At 46.8% G+C, this 20,878-nt stretch overlaps 1 protein-coding gene across 1 annotated transcript in view; it reads left to right on the top strand.

Moving 5' to 3' along the window:
- Positions 1-20,878, top strand: part of LOC134933420 (matrin-3-like) — a 221,607-nt gene that overhangs the window by 172,870 nt on the left and 27,859 nt on the right. The window contains exons 16-17 of the mRNA XM_063928616.1: positions 6,646-6,677; positions 7,055-7,196. Of these exons, the coding sequence (XP_063784686.1) occupies positions 6,646-6,677; positions 7,055-7,196 (174 nt within the window). The remainder of the gene's footprint in view (positions 1-6,645; positions 6,678-7,054; positions 7,197-20,878) is intronic.

Genomic DNA, 20,878 nt, shown 5'->3' with positions numbered 1-20,878 from the left:
TGGATAATTCTAACGACGGACGCGAGTCTCAGAGGTTGGGGAGCTGTAGTTCAAAATTGTCAACTCCAGGGTCTCTGGGCGGATCACGAAAGATTGCTGTCTATAAATGTCCTGGAACTCCGCGCAATTTACAATGCGCTACGACAAGCAGTGCACATGCTTCGGTCTCCGACTGTCCAGGTGCAGTCAGACAATGCGACGGCAGTCGCATACATCAACAAACAAGGAGGAACGAGCAGCCGCATGGCAATGCGGGAAGTAGCTCGAATCCTAAATTGGGCGGAATACCACCAGGTGATATTGTCGGCAGTGTTCATTCCGGGAGTGGACAACTGGGAGGCGGATTATCTCAGCCGTCGGGATTTTCATCCAGGAGAATGGGCATTAAATCCAGAAGTGTTTCACATGTTGGTTCAGCGGTGGGGTTACCCTCAGGTGGACCTGATGGCGTCTCGCCACAATCACCAAACGCTCCAGTATGTGTCCAGAACGAGAGATCCAAAGGCAGTGGCGGTGGATGCTCTCACCGTCGCGTGGCCGAAAAAGCCTCGTGTATCTGTTTCCACCGTTTCCGCTGCTCCCTCTGGTGCTAAAACGGATCAAGAGTCTCAGTCATACTAGTGGCGCCTCATTGGCCTCGGAGAGCTTGGTTCTCGGATCTCCGCGGACTACTCGCAGACGATCCTTGACCGCTCCCACTACGTCCAGACCTGTTACAACAGGGTCCGTTCCTTTACCCCGATTTAGCGCAGCTGCGTTTGACGGGGTGGCTGTTGAGACTGCCCTCTTAAGAAGAGAGGGCATTCCAGTATCGGTTATACCAACCATGTTACGCGCTATGAAGCCGGTTACGGCAGCTCATTATTACAGAATTTGGCGTGCCTATATAGGTTGGTGTGAAGCTTTCAACTTATCCCGTCTTTTGTTATTTCTACAGACGGGGTTAGATGGAGGACTGCGTTTATCTACACTAAAGGTGCAGGTATCTGCGTTGTCAATTTATTTTCAAAGACGATTGGCTCTATTGCCGTCGGCACACACTTTTCTGCAAGGTGTCCTCAGAGTACAGCCTCCATTCATTCCACCTACAGCGCCATGGGACTTGAATCTGGTTTTAGATTTCTTACAGTCTTCATATTTTGAACCCTTACAGCAAGTGGATATAAAGTTTCTCACTTTGAAAACAATTTTTCTCCTAGCCTTAGCAAGGCGTGTTTCAGATTTGGGTGCCTTGTCATGCAAGCTACCCTATTTGGCGTTTCATGATGACAGAGCGGAACTTCGGACGAATCCCGCTTTCTTACCAAAGGTAGTGTCATTTTTTCACATCAATCAACCAATAGTAGTTCCTGTGTTAACAGCACATTCTGGAACTCTGGGTGTGGTACGCGCATTATGCGTTTATGTAACACGAACGTCTACAGTTCGTAAGACGGATACGTTGTTTGTTCTCTATGATGCTGCCAAGATGGGTTGGCCAGCTTCTAAGCAGACCTTATCCAGATAGATTAAACTGACCATACGTCAGGCTTACCTTCATGCTAGGTTACAGCCGCCTACATCAGTAACAGCTCATTCCACACATTCTGTGGGAACTTCATGGGCAGCTGGTCGTTGAGCTTCTACGACGCAGTTTTGCCGTGCGGCTACATGGTCATCGGTGCACACGTTTTTGTGCGCTTTTACAAGTTTGATACGTTTGCGGCATCAGCATCTCGCTTTGGCCGCATAGTGTTAAAGGTGCCAAACAGCTCTCCCGCCCATGGGGGAAGCTTTGGTACGTCCCAAGAGTACTCCAGTGACCCGTAGTGGATGAAAAAGAAAATAGGATTTTGGTACCAGGTAAATCCTTTTCTTTGAATCCATAGGGGGCACTGGACGCCCACCCAAAGCAGTTTTACCTGGTTTGTGGTAAGTTCAGGGGATCTTATGGTAACACGCTCTCACAGACTGGTTCAAATTTTCAAGTGCTGGTTATGGTGTCAACTGTTAGTTGTCAGTAACGTTATGTGTCAACTTCGTTGTTGTCCGTTATGTTATATGTAATACTCCATTGTCAACCTCTCTATAGTTCCTGTTCGGCTCAGTAAAAAACACTGAGGTACTCGGGGATATGGAGGGGTGGAGTGTTCTAAATTTAAATATTCAGTGCCCTGTTTCCTACGGAAGCCGTCCATATCCCAAGAGTACTCCAGTGCCCCCTATGGATTCAAAGAAAAGGATTTACCTGGTAAGTACCAAAATCCTATTTTTAATCCTGGCACAGTCACAAAGATTGCTCTTTGTCAATGGCAACAGCAATAACTCGTTGGCATGGGCAAGTGACTCATAACTTGGGAAAAATCGTCTCCAGTTTCGTCACATCGGATGACTTACTTGGGGGCTGTACTGGATCACGTCTGCAGAGAGCAATGCCTTACCTCACAACAATAAATCCAAGGTTCACTATAGGATTCAAGAATCGCCACACAGTCAAACGGTATACATTCACGCAGCAATGCAGGGATGAGTTTGATAGTATCTGCATCGACAGGAGGGAGTATGCACAATTCCACTCTAGTCTCTGCAGAATCTGCAATCACACCACACTGGATATGCCCACACTTCAATGGCTCATGGGAGAGCAGAAGTGTGGGCATGGTTGGTACTTGGAGGGATCAGGTGGGAATACAAGGTGTGGTAAGTAATAATGGATTGCTTCACATAATAAAGTCCGATTTATGGTATTTATGACAAAAGTAAGGTCATTAGCCTGGTGGCTACGGACATCCCAGCAGGACAAAGGAAAATCCTTCCAATATCAGATTGGAAAGACTCTGACACTAGGGTTAGTGTCAGGGAAATTGTGTTCCCAAAGTGCTGTTTACCTATAAAGGTGGAAACCTCGAGCCATATACAGGGCACCGGTGTCTGCTTGGGACAGTCTTCATAAAAGAACCAGTCCAGTTCTGCTCGGACAAGGCAACAACAGTAGGGTACCTCAACATCAGGGAGGAACTCTCAGCCGAAAAGGGGGTGAAGGTAAGTCACATACCTAAGAGGTAGGCTTCATCTAACCTTGTCCGCCGTTCAGTCTGAAAATCAAAAACGGGGAAATGGACTTTTTCAAGTCGATACACCATTCAGAGGAGTGAATGGGCTCTACACCCAGAGATCCTCCGGACTCTAGAAAACAAGAGGTGCGTGATAAGAGATGTATCTCAGAACGTCTGAGTGGAACAACGGAGTGCTCACATACGGGTCAAGAAGGATCCCAGGGCGATCATTGTGGATGCCTTATCGATGAGACAGGACCTTCATCTGGCAGATGGGTTTTCCTCAAATTACCCTAATACCCAGGGTAGTGAGGAATTTTAAACAGGAGGACCAGCAGAGAATGGCAATGGATGCTTTACTTCTGCTCCCTGAAACGTCCAGACCTACTAATTAATGCAGGGTCCTGGTTGTCACAGACATGTGGGTCGACTGTCTTTGACAGCGTGACCATTGAAACCTCTATACTCGGCGCAAGAGAATATTTTTAAACCGTTTCAGAGCAAGGAAACCTTCCTTAGCTCGCATTTATCACCAAATATGGCAAACCTATATATCATTGGTGCAGTGAGAGAGAGTCTACAGTTACACCACACAGGGTATGCCCAATCTCCCCAGATCTGGGAAGCTAGGCAGTGTTGGGCCTTGTGAGTATTTGTATGGGGAACATCTACAAACACCAGGTGCTGTAGATGAATGGGACCCTAAAATTTTTCAGAGTTCCAGGGTCTTAGCATTAGACAGGAATAGATGGCTTCCTTGAGAGAAGCAAGGGTCGGCATTGACTGTAGAATTCCAAAAGTAAATGACCAACTTACACGATGGCGTACCTTTTTTTTTCCAGGGTATGCTGCGCATCAACCTTTGGTTGTTTTTCTTACAGTGCCATGGGACTTGTTTATTCCTGAAAGTTCTTCAAGTTGTCCCAAATGAACCACTTAAGAATATGGATTATAAATGGTTGACAACTAAAGTGTATTTTCTACTGACTAAGGCATCAGAAGAATATCAGACTTGGGGATTCTTTTTTGTCCCCATTTCTGATTGTTTATCCAGATAAAATAGTTCTCAGAACTAGATCTGGGTATCTTCGTAAGGTGATGACTAAGTTCCACCTTAACAAAGGAAATATTGTCTCGGCCTTTAAGGTCTGGACCTTTTTTTGCGGGAGATGCATCGCTGGACGTGATCCATCCGTTAAGGATCTACGTGGAGGGTGGATGGATCTATGGATTTCTTAAGAGAGGACGACCTGCTGGTAGGCAGACACTGGCAAGATGACTTCGAATGACGAAGCATCATTTCAAGCTGATCTCCCTGTTCCGGCTAATGTGTCTGTTCACTCTACTTGTAAGGTAGGTCCTTCATGGACAGCACATGTGGTGCTTAAACAGAACAGGTATGTAAGGCAGCCATATGGCTTCCGTTGACACATTCATTAAAACATTATGCTGTGGATACCTTTGCCTCTCACGATACTGAATTCGGGCGAAGGATTCTCCTATGCGTCCCCACCACTATGCTGCTTTAGGAAATCCCATTGTTATCCTGTGGATAACCTGTGGACCCTGACAGAGAAATATACGTTATGGTAAGAACTTACCGTTGATAACGGTATTTCTCCTAAGTCCACAGGGATCCCACCCTGACGCACCTGATTTGAGGATTCTTTTTATACTCTTTAAACTCTTCCTTCGGAACGGTGTGCTTGTGTGTTTTTCTTGCCTGATTAGGGCTCTACATGATGCTCCTGCCTAAATGCTTTGAAATACAATTGATTTGTCTGAGCCGGTGGGCGGGGATGTATGGACTGGCCCGTTGCATCCTGGGAGGCCTGAAAGCTTTGATCGTTTGGTGCCAATCCGCTGTCGCTCCATCGTATCCCATTGTTATCCTGTGGACTTAGGAGAAATTCCGTTATCAACGGTAAGTTCTTACCATATCGGATATTTTAACCAGTTGCTATCTACGGGAGTAATTCCAGAGGGCTGAAAATAGCACAGGTAATCCAACTGCACAAAAGTGGAAGCATGAAATAGGCAAACTACTGACCATTGAGCCTTAGATCAGTAGTAGGGAAATTGATGGAAATACTCCAAAATTTTTACTTTTAATAGTATCTCAAAACCAGCAATTTACGGGATCCCGAACAGCATGGCTTTACTGGTACAAGATCATGCCAAACAGCTTACTAACTCTTTTGACTGGGTGAGTAATAGATGGAGGGGTCATAAATGTAGCGGATCTAAGCTTCAGTAAGGCTTTTGGCACTGTCCCATATCGCAGACTGCTAAATAAACTCAAAAGTATGAGTTTGGATTCTACAGGGGAATCTAATTATTTTGTCTGCCCAATCTACCATCTAACGTGATGGGAGATCGCTTGTTGCAGTTCAATTGGAAAATGTGAAGTCGCAAAGTTACGAGGGTGAGGTTCCAATGTTTGACAAAAAAGGATATTTTTACAAATGTTAATTTTCAAAAAAAATAAACCTTTTTATATAGTAAAATCGTTTTGGTTAAGTCTTTGAATAAGAGTTCTTGACCTAACTCAATTTAAAAAAAAAAAAGTTTCTGAGCTTTTTTAAAGCCAGTTAAGCAGTTAAAGGCAGGTAAGCAATGTAACAAAACAGTGAGGAAGGCAAGTCAGATGCTTTGTTGCATAGGGAGAGGAATCCATTGCACCGGAAAGATGTAATAATGCCACTGTAATAATGCCACTGTGTGGGTCATTGGTACGGCCTCCTAGAATACGGTGTTCAGTTCTGGAGGCCATATCTCCAGAAGGATGTTAATACATTAGAGACACTACAAAGAAGATACACTAAAATGGTGCATGATCTGCATCACAAAACTTTCCAGGAAAGACTAAAAGATCTTAACATGTATAGTTTGGAGCAGTAAAGGGGGAACATGCTAGACTTTCACATATACCAAGGTTTTTAATGAGCTACAGGAGGGACATATTCTTCACAGGAAGAGGAGTATTAGAACATGTGGACATGCACTGAAACTGGAGGGAGGTAGTGTCAAAGGAAACTTGAGGGAAAAATTAATTTACAGAAAGTTTAGTGGATAGGTGGAATAACCTCCCATCAGAAGTGGTTAAGGCTAAGACAGTAGAACAATTTAAACATGCTTGGGATAGACATAGGGTTGTGGTTACCAAAGGGTGAAAGAAGGGATGGGTCATAATTAAATTCTGTTAAATCTGTAGTCTGTAATCTTGCGATAATCCTTACTTCTACTTATGTGTTTTTTGTATTTTTTTTTTTCTTCCATATTTTTCGCACATTGGGTTCATGTGCGGTTTTGACCATAATTCTGCAATCTTGTAGGTAGAACACTGAATAATTACCTTTTTTGCCATGTTGCCTTTTTGGCCTTTATCCTTTATACTCTGTTCTTTTATCTTTGGTTGGTTTGCTTGTTGTGGGTTTTTGTTTTTTTAAGCAGTGCTGGGGTTAGTGGACTTAACGGGCTTTCAGCTATGTCAAATTTCCCTCTAGTACAATATCCCTCTGTTCCACTTTTAAAGAATTCTTCTGTAACAATTATATATTTGTGGTCTAAAGGATTTATTTTTATTTTTGTTCCATGGTTTCCAATCAAGACTCTGAAGCAGCTGCAGAAAGAATATAACAGGTAAGCCTTTTAGATGTTGAGTGAAGCATACGTTCCCTGATTCTATTAAAGATCCTAGATTGCTCTTAGAGAAGAAGTCCTGACTTCTACATTTTGTCCACCCCTGGCTTAATCCATTGCTATTGTACAATCACCAGATGAGAATTACAGAGAGACTTGTTTCTTGCTGCTGTGGTTGGTAAACACTTAATCAGCTGATCACCCTCTGTGATCTCTTTAGGATGCATATAATGGGAGACTTTGGGGAAAGAGGTCTATTCAAGAAATTGACCCAGGCAGTTCCATAAGCTTGGTCGATAGGAACATTTTTACATTTGGGTCCCCTATAAATACCTGATAACCCAAAATTTGAGGTGTTTTGTGTTCCTTCCCTGTAGAAAGAGACCTCACTCACCAGACCGCAAGAATGGTGCTAAACAGAAGCAGAGGAAGATGGAGAGCAGACAGAAAGGTGAAAGCAGCGAAGGAGAAAATAAATTTTCCACAGAGGAGGCTAAAGTAACGGATAACAAAAAGAAGGTGCAGACATTACTCCTTTCCTGTCATACTTGTGAGGCCACAATGTACTTTACAGATAGAATTCTTCTAGATACACTTGCATATAGTTTTTGAAGGAACTCCGCATGGGGGTTGTACCATACATCTTTGAGAACGAATAGATCTTCTGTGGATGCAGGATTGCTCAAACCCTTCTGTCTCCATGTAATACCAGACAGACTCAGTTAAAATCAGGCTCTGTGGGGGTCATATCATATAACTTCCAGAACTCCTTGTTTTTCTTTGTGCTGAATATAGTTCTTAATCACATTAGGTGTATGGTTAGGGTGGTTGTCCTGCTGCAGAATAAATTTGGTGCCAAACCGATGCCTACCTAATGGTATTGCATGATGGATAAATACCTGCCTGTATATCTCAGCATTGAGCACGCCATTAATCCTGACCAAATCCCCAATGCCATTTGCTAAAATGCAGTCCCAAGCTTGCAAGGAACCTCTACCATGTTTCACTGTTGCCAGCAGACATTATTGAACGTGCGACGTGTGTTTGCGCTCTGATATACGCATGCCTTGGAGTGCATTCAACCACCCAAGGCATGTGTATATCCGAGCACGACTGAGAGTGTTCTATCTATCTTATAAAATGGTCTTTGTTGTGACAAGAGAGTTCTCTGTGGAGATGATACAGAATAAGGGGAACAAAAATAGTTCAGAATAGGTTGTTTCGTTTGGTTTATACAGTTAAATATTAATTAAAAATAACCGTGTAAGTGAGTAGAACACGCCACTGTTTGGATTTTGAGGTGGCTGCTCAGGAAAATCCTGCTCAAATTTCTCTTGCGTTCTAGAGGATGCTGGGGTCCACATTAGTACCAATGGCTATAGTCGAATGCACTAAGAGCTATTGGCACTTTAAGAGTTTGAGAGTGTGGGCTGGCTCCTCCCTCTATGCCCCTCTTACCAGCCCCAGTTTTGAAAATTTGCCTGGAGGAGCCGGTCACAGCTAGGGGAGCTCTACAGAGCTTCTTTAGTAAAAGTTTATTTTATAGTTTATTATTTTACAGGGAGGCTGCTGGCAACTGCCTCCCTGCTTCGAGAGACCAAAGGGGGGGGGGGGGGGGGGGAGGGGGAGGGGAGGGGAAGAGAAGAGTAGTGTCAGCCCTGCGGGGTCTGAGTCACTATCTCCGCTGACAGGGCACTGAGCTCCTGAGGGGATTGAATGTTCCCCGCCAGAGGGGATTGCTCACCCCGGCAGCATGCTGCCACCCCCTTACAGAGCCAGAAGATCAGAAGTCTAGATATGGCGGCACAAGGGTATGAGCGCAGCTCTGAGTGGCTGTGCTCCGGCATGGCTCAGCGGCACACAGTTTGGCGCTTTGAGGGGCGTCCTGAGCCAGCGTCTTAATACCCTACACTGGTCAGACGCTAACCGGAGACTGAATACACAGGCTAGCGTCACAATCCTCCGTACTCAGACGCTCAACGGGACGGAATCCCCTGCCTTGCGACGGAGTCCTCAGGCCAGTATAAAGAATTTGTGCAGGAAAATGTGCCATCTTCAAGGGGCGGAGCTTCTCAAAACGGACCCAGCAGCGTTCAGCGCCATTTTCCTGCCTGCACTTCCTGTACACAGACGCTGACAGAGCTGTCCCTCCAAGCAACTCCAGCTATCCTGTGCGCTACCAGGGGGTTTTAGAAAGGGGGGAGACGGTGAATTAGATATGTGCAACTATTACAGTACACATTGGGCGCTGATAAGGGGTGTCCTTTATATATAACAGCGCTGTGAGTGGGTTGGCTCTGATCTGTGTCTCTTGCCATTCTCAGGGTTAAAACGGTCTAACCTACCCTGTGTGGAGTGTTTGGGGTCTCCAGTTAGCTATGTCCAGGTACTCTGTGTCATATGCAGCTTGAGGACATGTCCTCTCAGGATGATCTCATTCCATGTAATCAGGATTGCACTGTTGTAGCGCAGATACCAGCAAGCGAGCGGGAGAGGTTGTCCTCTATCAAAACTATGATTTCTCAGATTTCTGCTAGGGTTGCTCAGAATGAATCTGCAACTAAGGTTTTAAAGAATTCTAGGGCAGTTTGGTCTGGTTCTGTTACCTCAGGCTGCCGCTCTGTGGGTACCCACAAACGTGCTCTTGCCCAGATTATGCAAGACGACACGGAAACCGACTGACACTGTAGACTGTAATGGGGACGTGCTCAGGTGAGCCGCATCTCTTGCAAAAGGGGTGCAGTTGATGATAGAGGCTGAGATGTGTTGAATATTACGGACACAATAACCTCAACAGGTTAAGGAGGCTTACTTCACGGACAATAAGAGAGCCTCGCTAACCTTCCCTGTGTCCAAAGAATTAAATGCGATTTTTGAAAAAGCATGGGAAAATCCAGAGAAATTCCAGATCCCTAGGAAGGTTCTGGTCGCTTTCCCCTTCTCTGAGGAGGATATGACGAAATGGGAAAACCCACCCATAGTGGATGCGTCTGTTTCCAGACTCTCAAAAAAGGTGGTTTTACCTGTCCCAGGATCAACCGCCTTAAAAGGAGCCGGCTGATCGTAAGATTGATACTACGCTCAAATCCATATACACGGCTTCAGGGACGATACTCTGTCGTCCTATTGCCTGTGCATGGATTTCCAAAGCTATAGTAAAGTGGTCAGGCATGTTACTTGAGGATTTGGATACATTAGATAAGAGTGACATTGAATTTGTTTCTCCGTAACATTCAGGATTCTGCAGGTTTTATGGTGGAATCCATGAAAGACCTGGGTCCAATGGCTACAGGAATTTCTTCCATGTCCATCTCGGCTCGTCGAGGCCTGTGGCTGCGCCAGTGGTCTGCTGACGCTTAATCCAGGAGAGGTGTGGAGACCCTACCCTACACAGGTCAGGCTCTCTTTGAGGAAGCATTAGATGCATGGATCTCCATGCCTACAACGGGTAAATCCCCTTTTCTTCCCTCAGCAGCTCCTGCTACAAAGAAACCTTTTTCTTCACATGCATCTCAGTCCTTTCAGATTTCTAAACCAAGAAAGTTCAAACTGGCCAACACCTTCTTTAGAGGGAGCCGACCAAAATCCAAGAAATCTGCTGCGGCACATTAGTACCATGGAGTATAGACTGGTCCATTGGCACTTTAAGAGTTTGAAAGTGTGGGCTGGCTCATCCTTCTATACCCCTCCTACCAGACCCAGTTTAGAAAATGTGGCTTGCCAGCTTTGCCGGCAGACAGGGCTACCCTACAGGGAGCCATCCAGAAGTTGGTAGAGGCGCAGGTCATTGTACAAGTCCCTCCTATAATGCAGAACACAGGTTACTATTCGAACCTTTTCGTGGTACTGAAACCGGATGGTTCGGTCAGGCCCATTCTGAAATTAAAATCCGTAAACCCTTTTCTGAGGGAGTTCAAATTCAAAATTGAGTCTCTAAGGGCAGTGTTATCAGGTCTGGAGGAGGGGGAATTCCTGGTATCCCTGGATATCAAGGATGCGTACCTCCACATTCCGATTTGGCTGCCGTATCAAGTTGATCTCCGATTCCCCCTGTTGGACTGTCATTTTCAGTTCCAGGCCCTACCATTCAGCCTATCCACAGCACCAAGAGTATTCACCAAGGTGATGGCGTAAATGATGGTTCTCCTCCGCACGCAGGGGGTGATCATAATTCCGTATCTGGACGATCTGCTGACAAATGCATCGTCCAAGGAGAAGCTGTTTCGGTCAATAGCTCTCATGATCCAGCTTCTCGAGGAACATGGTTGGATCCTGAATATTCCAAAATCACATTTGGAACCAACCAGGAGGTTGTCCTTTCTGGGAATGATCCTCAACACGGATGTGCAGAGAGTGTTTCTTCCAGAAGAAAAAGTGTTGGCGATACAAGCAATGGTCCGGGATGTCCTGAAGCCAGCACGGGTGTCTGTTCATCAGTGCATTTACCTTCTGGGGAAGATGGTGGCCTCTTACGAGACTCTGCAGAATGGGAGGTTTCACGCTCGGTCCTTCCAACTGGATCTCCTGGACAAGTGGTCGGGATCCCATCTGCACATGCACCAGAAAATACGTCTGTCGCCAAAGGCCAGGATTTCACTCCTCTGATGGCTGCGATTACCTCACCTTCTGGAGGGCCGCAGGTTCGGGATTCAGGACTGGATCCTTCTAACCATGGATGCAAGTCTCCGGGGGCTGGGGCGCAGTCACTCAAGGGGAAATCTTCCAAGGAAGGTGGTCAAGTCTGGAAGCCGGCCTGCCGATAAACATTCTGGAACTAAGAGCAGTCTTTTCCAAGCTGCCCATCTTCTGAGAAATCGGGCCATTCAAGTACAGTTGTACAACGTAACGACAGTGGCTTACATAAACCGACAAGGTAGAACGAAGAGCAGAGCTGCAATGTCAGAGGTAACGAGAATCATTCTCTGGGCAGAAAAGCACGGGTTGGTGCTGTCCGCAATCTTCATTCCGGGAGTAGACAACTGGAAAGTGGACTTCCTCAGCAGACACTATCATCCAGGAGAGTGGGGTCTCCATCCGGAGGTGTTCACGGAGGTAACAGATCTTTGGGGCGTGCCCCAAATCGTCGTGATGGCCTCTCGTCTCAACAAGAAGCTTTGGCGGTATTGTTCCATGTCGAGGGACCCGCACGCAGTGGCGATGGACGCCCTAGTGATTCCGTGGGTGTTCCAGTCGGTGTATGCGTTTCCTCCACTTCAACTCATTCCAAGAGTTCTCAAACTCATAAGGAGAACAGGAGTTTGGGCAATCCTCACTGCTCCGTACTGGCCAAGAAGGGCTTGGTACGCGGCTCTTTTGGATCTACTGCTAGACTAGCCGAGGCCTCTTCCTCTTCGGGAGGACCTGCTGCATCAGGGGCCGTTTGCCTAGCAAGACGTTACCATGGCTACGTTTGACGGCATGGAGGTTGAACGCCAGATACTAGCTCGGAAGGGCATTCCGAACACTGTTATTCCTACCCTGATACAGGCTAGGAAAGGAGTAACGTCTAAACATTACCATCGTATTTGGAAAAAATGTGTCTTGGTGTGAATCCAAGAAGTTTCCTATGGTGGAGTTTCAACTGGGACGGTTTCTCCTCTTCCTGCAAGCAGGTGTGGATATGGGCCTGAGATTAGGATCTGTAAAGGTCCAGATTTCGGCCCTATCCATTTTCTTCCAGAAACAATTGGCTGCCCTCCTTCAGGTTCAGACTTTTTTGAAGGGAGTTCTGCACATCCAACCTCCCTTTGTACCACCTACGGCGCCATGGGATCTTAATGGGGTGTTGCAGTTCCTCCAGTCGGACTGGTTTGATCCTCTATAGGAGGTTGAGGTCAAGTTTCTTACGTGGAAGGCAGTCACTTTGTTGGCCTTAGCTTCTGCTAGACGTGTGTCGGAGTTGGGGGCTTTGTCATGTAAAAGCCCATACTTGATCTTCCATGAAGATAGAGCTGCACTCCGGACACGTCGGCAGTTTCTCTGCATTTCATCTCAACCAACCTATTGTGGTGCCAGTTGCGACTGACTCTTTAATTTCATCTAAGTCCTTAGATGTTGTAAGGGCTCTAAAGATCTATGTGATGAGGACTGCTTGTCACAGAAAATCAGACTCTGTCCTATATGATCCCAAGAAATTTGGGTGTCGTGGTTCTAAGCAGACGATATCTTGCTGGATCAGATTCACTATCCAGCATGCGTGTTCTAGGGCAGGCTTTACGTGTCCTACGTCTGTTAAGGCCCACTTTACTCGTAAGGTGGGTTCTTCCTTGGCGGCTGCCCGGGGTGTGTCAGCTTGGCAACTCTGCCGAGCAGCTACTTGGTTGGGGTAGAACACGTTCGCAAAGTTCTACAAGTTCGATACTTTGGCCTCTGAGGACCTTAAGTTTGATCAATCTGTTCTGCAGGAGCCTTCGCGCTCTCCCTCCCGTTCTCGGAGCTTCGGTACATCCCCGTGGTACTAATGTGGACCCCAGCATCCTCTAGGATGTAAGAGAATAGGATTTTAATTGCCTACCGGTAAATCCTTTTCTCATAGTCCGTAGAGGATGCTGGGCGGCTGCCCAGCACTTCGTTATCTTGCAGTGGTTTAGTTCAGTATTGCTTAGTTCTGGGTAAGCATGTTTTGTTACTTGGTAAGTAATCCTGTTCAGCCGTTGCTGATTCAAGCTAGTTAGCTTGGGTTGCCTTGTATGTGAGCTGGTGTGAATCTCGCCACTATCTGTATAATCCTTCTCTCGAAGTTGTCCGTCTCCTCGGGCACAGTTTCTACACTGGGTCTGGTAGGAGGGGCATAGAGGGAGGAGCCAGCCCACACTCAAACTCTTACATTTATATTATATATATATATATATATATATATATATATATATATATATATATATATATATATATATATATATATATATAAATTTTGAAGGGGGGGTATGCAACAGTCAAGGGGGCGTGTCCACCCAAAATAGGGCATGTCCAGTGTAGTAGAACCCCTTATACTATCTAGTACTGGTGCTCCTTTCACATTATATCACACGGTACGAGCCGAAGTTCACATTATAGCACACGGTACGAGCCGAAATTCACATTGTAGCACACTGTACGAGCCAAAATTCACATTGTAGCACACTGAATGAGCCGAAATTCATTGTAGCACACTGAATGAGCTGAAATTGTGACAGAGGGGGAGAGAGGGTGAGAGCAGGGGAACATTACCTTACTCATTTGTTGTGGCTGGCGGCTGTGAGCGAGTACTGTGCTCTACACAGCCACCGAGCAGGGATGGGAGCAACGTGCAGCAGGATGGCCACTTCCCTCGCCTCCTGCTGCACTTAATTTCCTGGTCAGTGGAAGAAGTGGCGGTATGTGTGTGTATATATATTCTGTCCATATAATGTGCTGCGGTGCCCTCCTCGTGGGAAATAGAACCCAATGTGCAATACGTGAAGTGATTCAGGCGGCACTCAACAGTCTGATGTCCGTTAGTAATTTATTAGCAGCAACAAGCCAACATGTTTCGGAGCTTCCTCTGTCCTCAGGGCCAAATTACCAAATGTGCTCAAACATACAAACATATAAACCCAACATAATCAAGTCACAGCAGGCTCTAACCTTACTCACCTGCTCCACGGCGCGCCCGCGACTCCGCTCTCCCGGTCCGCTGTCTTGTCTCCCGGATGATGTCATCTCAGCGCGTCGCAGGTGGTATCCATGGTAAACTGGACGCTATTAGGTCACGTCCGTAGAGCCACCTGTGAAATCATAACAAAAACAGATCATCGTGACATGTATACAATAACACTCTGACACATTTAAAAACATAAAGTGAGGCAGTGTCACTACTCCAGCTCAAAACCCCTCATGCTTAAATTAGTTAAGATAAGGTAAATGCAACTACTATAGCCATAGGGCTATAGTACATACATAATACATTAGTACATAATAACTAATGAGAGAACCCAACTGTCTACAAGAAACATTGTAGTCCTAAATTCTCGTTGAGGCCCTTTAGGGGAAATCGTACCAAGAGAAAAAATCCACCTTGATTCCTTTTGCAGCATTAACCTATTCCTATTGCCCCCCCTTAGGGATTTGGGTACGTGATCTATTAGAATAGCCCTGATGCATGCTACACTATGCTTGGCCTCAAAGCAATGCCGAGCAAAAGGCTGATCGCTAAGGACCTTCTCGTAGGCCTTTTTAATATCACTACGTTGGAGGGCCATCCTTTCCCTGAACTGCCGAATGGTCTTGCCAACATAGGCCAGACCACAAGGGCAGGACAGGAGGTATATTACACGTGTAGTGGTCCTGATATATATATAGTGTATGTATGTATGTATGTATGTATATATGTATGTATGTATGTGTATTACACACACTCTGCATCCGGAAAGTATTCACAAGCGCTTCACTGTTTCCATATTTTGTTATGTTAATTTATTCCTTTTTAGAATAAGTCTAATTTTTCCCCTCAAAATTCTACACCCAATACCTCATAATGATATAAAAAAAAGTATTTTTGAATACGATTTTTTTAATTTTATTAAAAATAAAAAAACTATAATCGCATGTACATAAGTATTCACAGCCTTTGTTCAATACTTTGTCGATGCAGCAATTACAGCCTCAAGTCTTTTTGAATATTCCACAAGCTTGGCACACCTATCTTTGGCCAGTTTCGCCCATTACTCTTTGCAACACCTCTCAAGCTCCATCAGGTTGGATGGGAAGCGTCGGTGCACAGCCATTTTCAGATCTCCAGAGATGTTCAATCAGATTCAAGTCTGGGCTCTGGCTGGGCCAGTCAAGGACATTCACAGAGTTGTCCTGAAGCTACTCTTTTGATATCTTGGCTGTGTGCTTAGGGTCGTTGTACTGCTGAAAGATGAACAGTCAACCCAGTCTGAGGTCAAGAGCCCTCTGGAGCAGGTTTTCATCCAGTATGTCTCTGTACATTGCTGCATTCATCTTTCCCTCTATCCTGACTTGTCTCCCAGTTCCTGCCGCTGAAAAACATCCCTACAGCATGATGCTGCCACCACCATGCTTAACTGTAGGGATGGTGCATGGTTTCCTCCAAACATGACGCCTGGCATTCACGCCAAAGAGTTCAATCTTTGTCTCATCAGACCTGAGATTTTTGTTTCTCATGGTCAGTGTCCTTCGGGTACAGTTTGGCAAACTCAAGGTGGGCTGCTGTGTGCTTTTTACTAAGGAGTGTCTTCCGTATGGCCACTCTACCATACAGGCCTGATTGGTGAATTGCTGCAGAGATGGTTGTCATCCTGGAAGGTTCTCCTCTCTCCACAGAGGAATGCTGTAACTCTACAGAGTGACCATTGGGTTCTTGGCCACCTCCCTGACTGGGGCCCTTCTCCCCCGATCTTAGTTTAGACATCCGGCCAGCTCTAGGAAGAGTCCTAGTGACTTCGAACTTCTACCATTTATGGATGATGGAGGCCACTGTGCTCATTGGGACCTTCAAAGCAGCAGATATTTATTTTTCATCCACTAGGGGTCACTGGAGTACTCTTGGGATATGGTTCGGGCGTAGCTGGGAATGGCACATTTAAATATTTAAATTAGTAACTGGTTACCCCCACCATACTCCCATAGAGACTTCAGTATTTTTCTGTGCCTCAGTCGGGAAGGTGCTAGTGGATGTCCGTTCCACAGAAAAACTTCAGGATTTTTGATTTTTCTTTTTTATACTTATCCACATCCCCCCCCCCCCCCCCCCCCTCTAAAAAGGCGTGGGTCCGGGATAGTGGAAGCTGCTGCACGCAGCTCCTGGCGTGTCGGTCCTCTCTAAAAAGAGCACCCTCTCAGCCACGTGCAGACTACCTGCAGAATATATTTTTATTTTTAGATGACCGCGGTCAGCTCTCATTGCTGCCGCGGTCCGACACGGCAAAGGAGAGGGAGGGAAAAAGGCTGCAGATGGGGCCCATTAACTAAGCTGCGGTTAAGCAGCAGACATCTCAGGATTTTAAGCCTGTGAGAGGTCACAATTAGTTTCAGACTTCTAAGAATTATCATACCTCTAAATCAGGATATATCTGGATATGTGTATATGGGTGTATAATATATATAAATGTGTGTATGTATGTATGTACCGTATTTGCCGGCGTATAAGACGACTTTTTACCCCTGAAAAACATGCCTCCAAGCGGGGGGTCGTCTTATACGCCGGGGGTCGTCTTATACGCCGGGCGGGAAGTCGCGCTGTGGGAAGTCGCGAAACAGGGGCGTGGCCTAGCATAAGGGGGCGTGGTCTCGAGGTCGGACCGCCGTTTTCAGCAATCCAGGGGGTTAAGAAGGTGATGTTGGCTGCCCACCCCACTTCCCCCGTGAAGTGCCTCTATCTGTACGGTGAGTGTACGGCTGCCGGCGGGTGAAGCTGTGTGAAGTCCGGCTCCTACACAGGGACAGGAGCCAGGTGCTGCACGTATTGTTACAGTGCAGCACCCGGCTCATGTCACTGAGCAGGAGCCGCCATTCAGCAGTGACAGGCGGTGCATAAGAGGGGGGGGGGGGGGGCAGCGGCTTAGGCAGGGGGGACAGCGGCAGCACTGCAGGGAAGCTGCAGGTGAGGGGGGCTTACAACTTTATGTGGTTTGTTAATACTGGTACTACAGGTACCTTGGATTCAAGGGCGGACCAGACAGCTGCTAGTGACAGGGAGACGACAGGGACCAATCCAATCAGGCTTTGTATACAGCCAACCACAGTACTGCACCATTGTACAGTACAGTATAGCATAGCAAAAGGTGTGCGGAAGAGGGGGTAGTCTTATATGGCGAGTACATAACAAACTCTATATTTTGAGTGGAAATGTTGGGGAGTCGTCTTATACGCCCAGTCGTCTTATACGCCGGCAAATACGGTATGTATGTATATATATATATTTCTCTATCGTCCTAGTGGATGCTGGGGTTCCTGAAAGGACCATGGGGGAATAGCGGCTCCGCAGGAGACAGGGCACAAAAAGTAAAGCTTTTCCAGATCAGGTGGTGTGCACTGGCTCCTCCCCCTATGACCCTCCTCCAGACTCCAGTTAGATTTTTGTGCCCGGCCGAGAAGGGTGCAATTCTAGGTGGCTCTCATAAAGAGCTGCTTAGAGAAAGTTTAGCTTAGGTTTTTTATTTTACAGTGATTCCTGCTGGCAACAGGATCACTGCAACGAGGGACAGAGGGGAGAAGAAGTGAACTCACCTGCATGCAGGATGGATTGGCTTCTTGGCTACTGGACATCAGCTCCAGAGGGACGATCACAGGTACAGCCTGGATGGTCACCGGAGCCGCGCCGCCGGCCCCCTTGCAGATGCTGAAGTAAGAAGAGGTCCAGAATCGGCGGCTGAAGACTCCTGCAGTCTTCTAAAGGTAGCGCACAGCACTGCAGCTGTGCGCCATTTTCCTCTCAGCACACTTCACACGCAGTCACTGAGGGTGCAGGGCGCTGGGGGGGGGCGCCCTGGGAGGCAAATGAAAACCTATTAAAAGGCTAAAAATACCTCACATATAGCCCCCAGAGGCTATATGGAGATATTTAACCCCTGCCTGGATTCACAAAATAGCGGGAGACGAGCCCGCCGGAAAAGGGGCGGGGCCTATCTCCTCAGCACACGGCGCCATTTCCTCTCACAGCTCCGCTGGTCAGGACGGCTCCCAGGTCTCTCCCCTGCACTGCACTACAGAAACAGGGTAAAACAGAGAGGGGGGGCAAATTTAATGGCAATATTTTGATATATATAAAGCAGCTATAAGGGAGCACTTATTATAAGGCTATCCCTGTCATATATAGCGCTTTTTTGGTGTGTGCTGGCAGACTCTCCCTCTGTCTCCCCAAAGGGCTAGTGGGTCCTGTCTTCGTGTAGAGCATTCCCTGTGTGTCTGCTGTGTGTCGGTACGTGTGTGTCGACATGTATGAGGACGATAGTGGTGTGGAGGCGGAGCAATTGCCAAATATGGGGATGTCACCTCCTAGGGGGTCGACACCAGAATGGATGCCTTTATTTGTGGAATTACGGGATAGCGTCAACTCGCTTAAGCAGTCGTTTGACGACATGAGGCGGCCGGACAATCAATTAGTGCCTGTCCAGGCGCCTCAAACACCGTCAGGGGCTGTGAAACGCCCTTTGCCTCAGTCGGTCGACACAGACCCAGACACAGGCACTGATTCCAGTGGTGACGGTGACGAATCAACCGTATTTTCCAGTAGGGCCACACGTTATATGATTTTGGCAATGAAGGAGGCGTTACATTTAGCTGATACTACAGGTACCACTAAACAGGGTATTATGTGGGGTGTGAAAAAACTACCTATAGTTTTTCCTGAATCAGAAGAATTAAATGACGTGTGTGATGAAGCGTGGGTTGCCCCTGATAAAAAGCTGATAATTTCAAAGAAATTATTGGCATTATACCCTTTCCCGCCAGAGGTTAGGGAGCGCTGGGAAACACCTCCTAGGGTGGACAAGGCGCTAACACGCTTATCTAAACAAGTGGCGTTACCCTCTCCTGAGACGGCCGCACTTAAAGATCCATCAGATAGGAGGATGGAAAATATCCAAAAAAAGTATATACACACATGCAGGTGTTATACTACGACCAGCTATAGCGACTGCCTGGATGTGCAGTGCTGGGGTAGTTTGGTCAGAGTCCCTGATTGAAAATATTGATACCCTGGACAGGGACAATATTTTACTGTCGTTAGAACAAATAAAGGATGCATTTCTTTATATGCGTGATGCACAGAGGGATATCTGCACACTGGCATCACGGGTAAGTGCTATGTCCATTTCGGCCAGAAGAGCTTTATGGACGCGACAGTGGACAGGCGATGCGGATTCAAAACGGCATATGGAAGTTTTGCCGTATAAAGGGGAGGAGTTATTTGGAGTCGGTCTATCAGATTTGGTGGCCACGGCTACAGCCGGGAAATCCACCTTTCTACCTCAAGTCACTCCCCAACAGAAAAAGGCACCGACTTTTCAACCGCAGCCCTTTCGTTCCTTTAAAAATAAGAGAGCAAAGGGCTATTCATATCTGCCACGAGGCAGAGGTCGAGGGAAGAGACAGCAACAGGCAGCTCCTTCCCAGGAACAGAAGCCCTCCCCGGCTTCTACAAAAGCCTCAGCATGACGCTGGGGCTTCTCAAGCGGACTCGGGGACGGTGGGCGGTCGTCTCAAAAATTACAGCGCGCAGTGGGCTCACTCGCAGGTAGATCCCTGGATCCTGCAGATAATATCTCAGGGGTACAGGTTGGAATTAGAGACAGATCCACCTCGCCGTTTCCTGAAGTCTGCTTTACCAACGTCCCCCTCCGAAAGGGAGACGGTTTTGGAAGCCATTCACAAGCTGTACTCTCAGCAGGTGATAGTCAAGGTACCTCTTCTACAACAAGGGAAGGGGTATTATTCCACTCTATTTGTGGTACCGAAGCCGGATGGCTCGGTAAGGCCTATTCTAAATCTGAAGTCCTTGAACCTGTACATAAAGAAGTTCAAGTTCAAGATGGAGTCACTCAGAGCAGTGATAGCGAACCTGGAAGAAGGGGACTTTATGGTATCCTTGGACATCAAGGATGCGTATCTCCACGTTCCAATTTACCCCTCACACCAGGGGTACCTCAGGTTCGTTGTACAAAACTGTCACTATCAGTTTCAGACGCTGCCGTTTGGTTTGTCCACGGCACCTCGGGTCTTTACAAAGGTAATGGCCGAGATGATGATTCTTCTTCGAAGAAAAGGCGTATTAATTATCCCATACTTGGACGATCTCCTAATAAGGGCAAGGTCCAGAGAACAGCTAGAGATGGGATTAGCACTATCTCAAGAGGTGCTAAAGCAGCACGGATGGATTCTGAATATTCCAAAATCCCAATTAATGCCGACAACTCGTCTGCTGTTCCTAGGGATGATTCTGGACACGGTTCAGAAAAAGGTTTTTCTTCCCGAGGAAAAAGCCAAGGAGTTATCCGACCTGGTCAGGAACCTCCTAAAACCAGGAAAGGTGTCTGTGCATCAATGCACAAGAGTCCTGGGAAAAATGGTGGCTTCTTACGAAGCAATTCCATTCGGCAGATTCCATGCAAGAATTTTCCAAAGGGATCTGTTGGACAAATGGTCAGGGTCGCATCTTCAGATGCACCTGCGGATAACCCTGTCTCCAAGGACAAGGGTATCTCTTCTGTGGTGGTTGCAGA

Source organism: Pseudophryne corroboree, chromosome 6 (assembly GCF_028390025.1).
Source record: "Pseudophryne corroboree isolate aPseCor3 chromosome 6, aPseCor3.hap2, whole genome shotgun sequence".
In the NCBI taxonomy this organism is placed as follows: Eukaryota; Metazoa; Chordata; class Amphibia; order Anura; family Myobatrachidae; genus Pseudophryne; species Pseudophryne corroboree.
The sequence above is the reverse complement of the archived record's forward strand: the minus strand, read 5'-3'. Positions and strand labels throughout refer to the sequence as shown.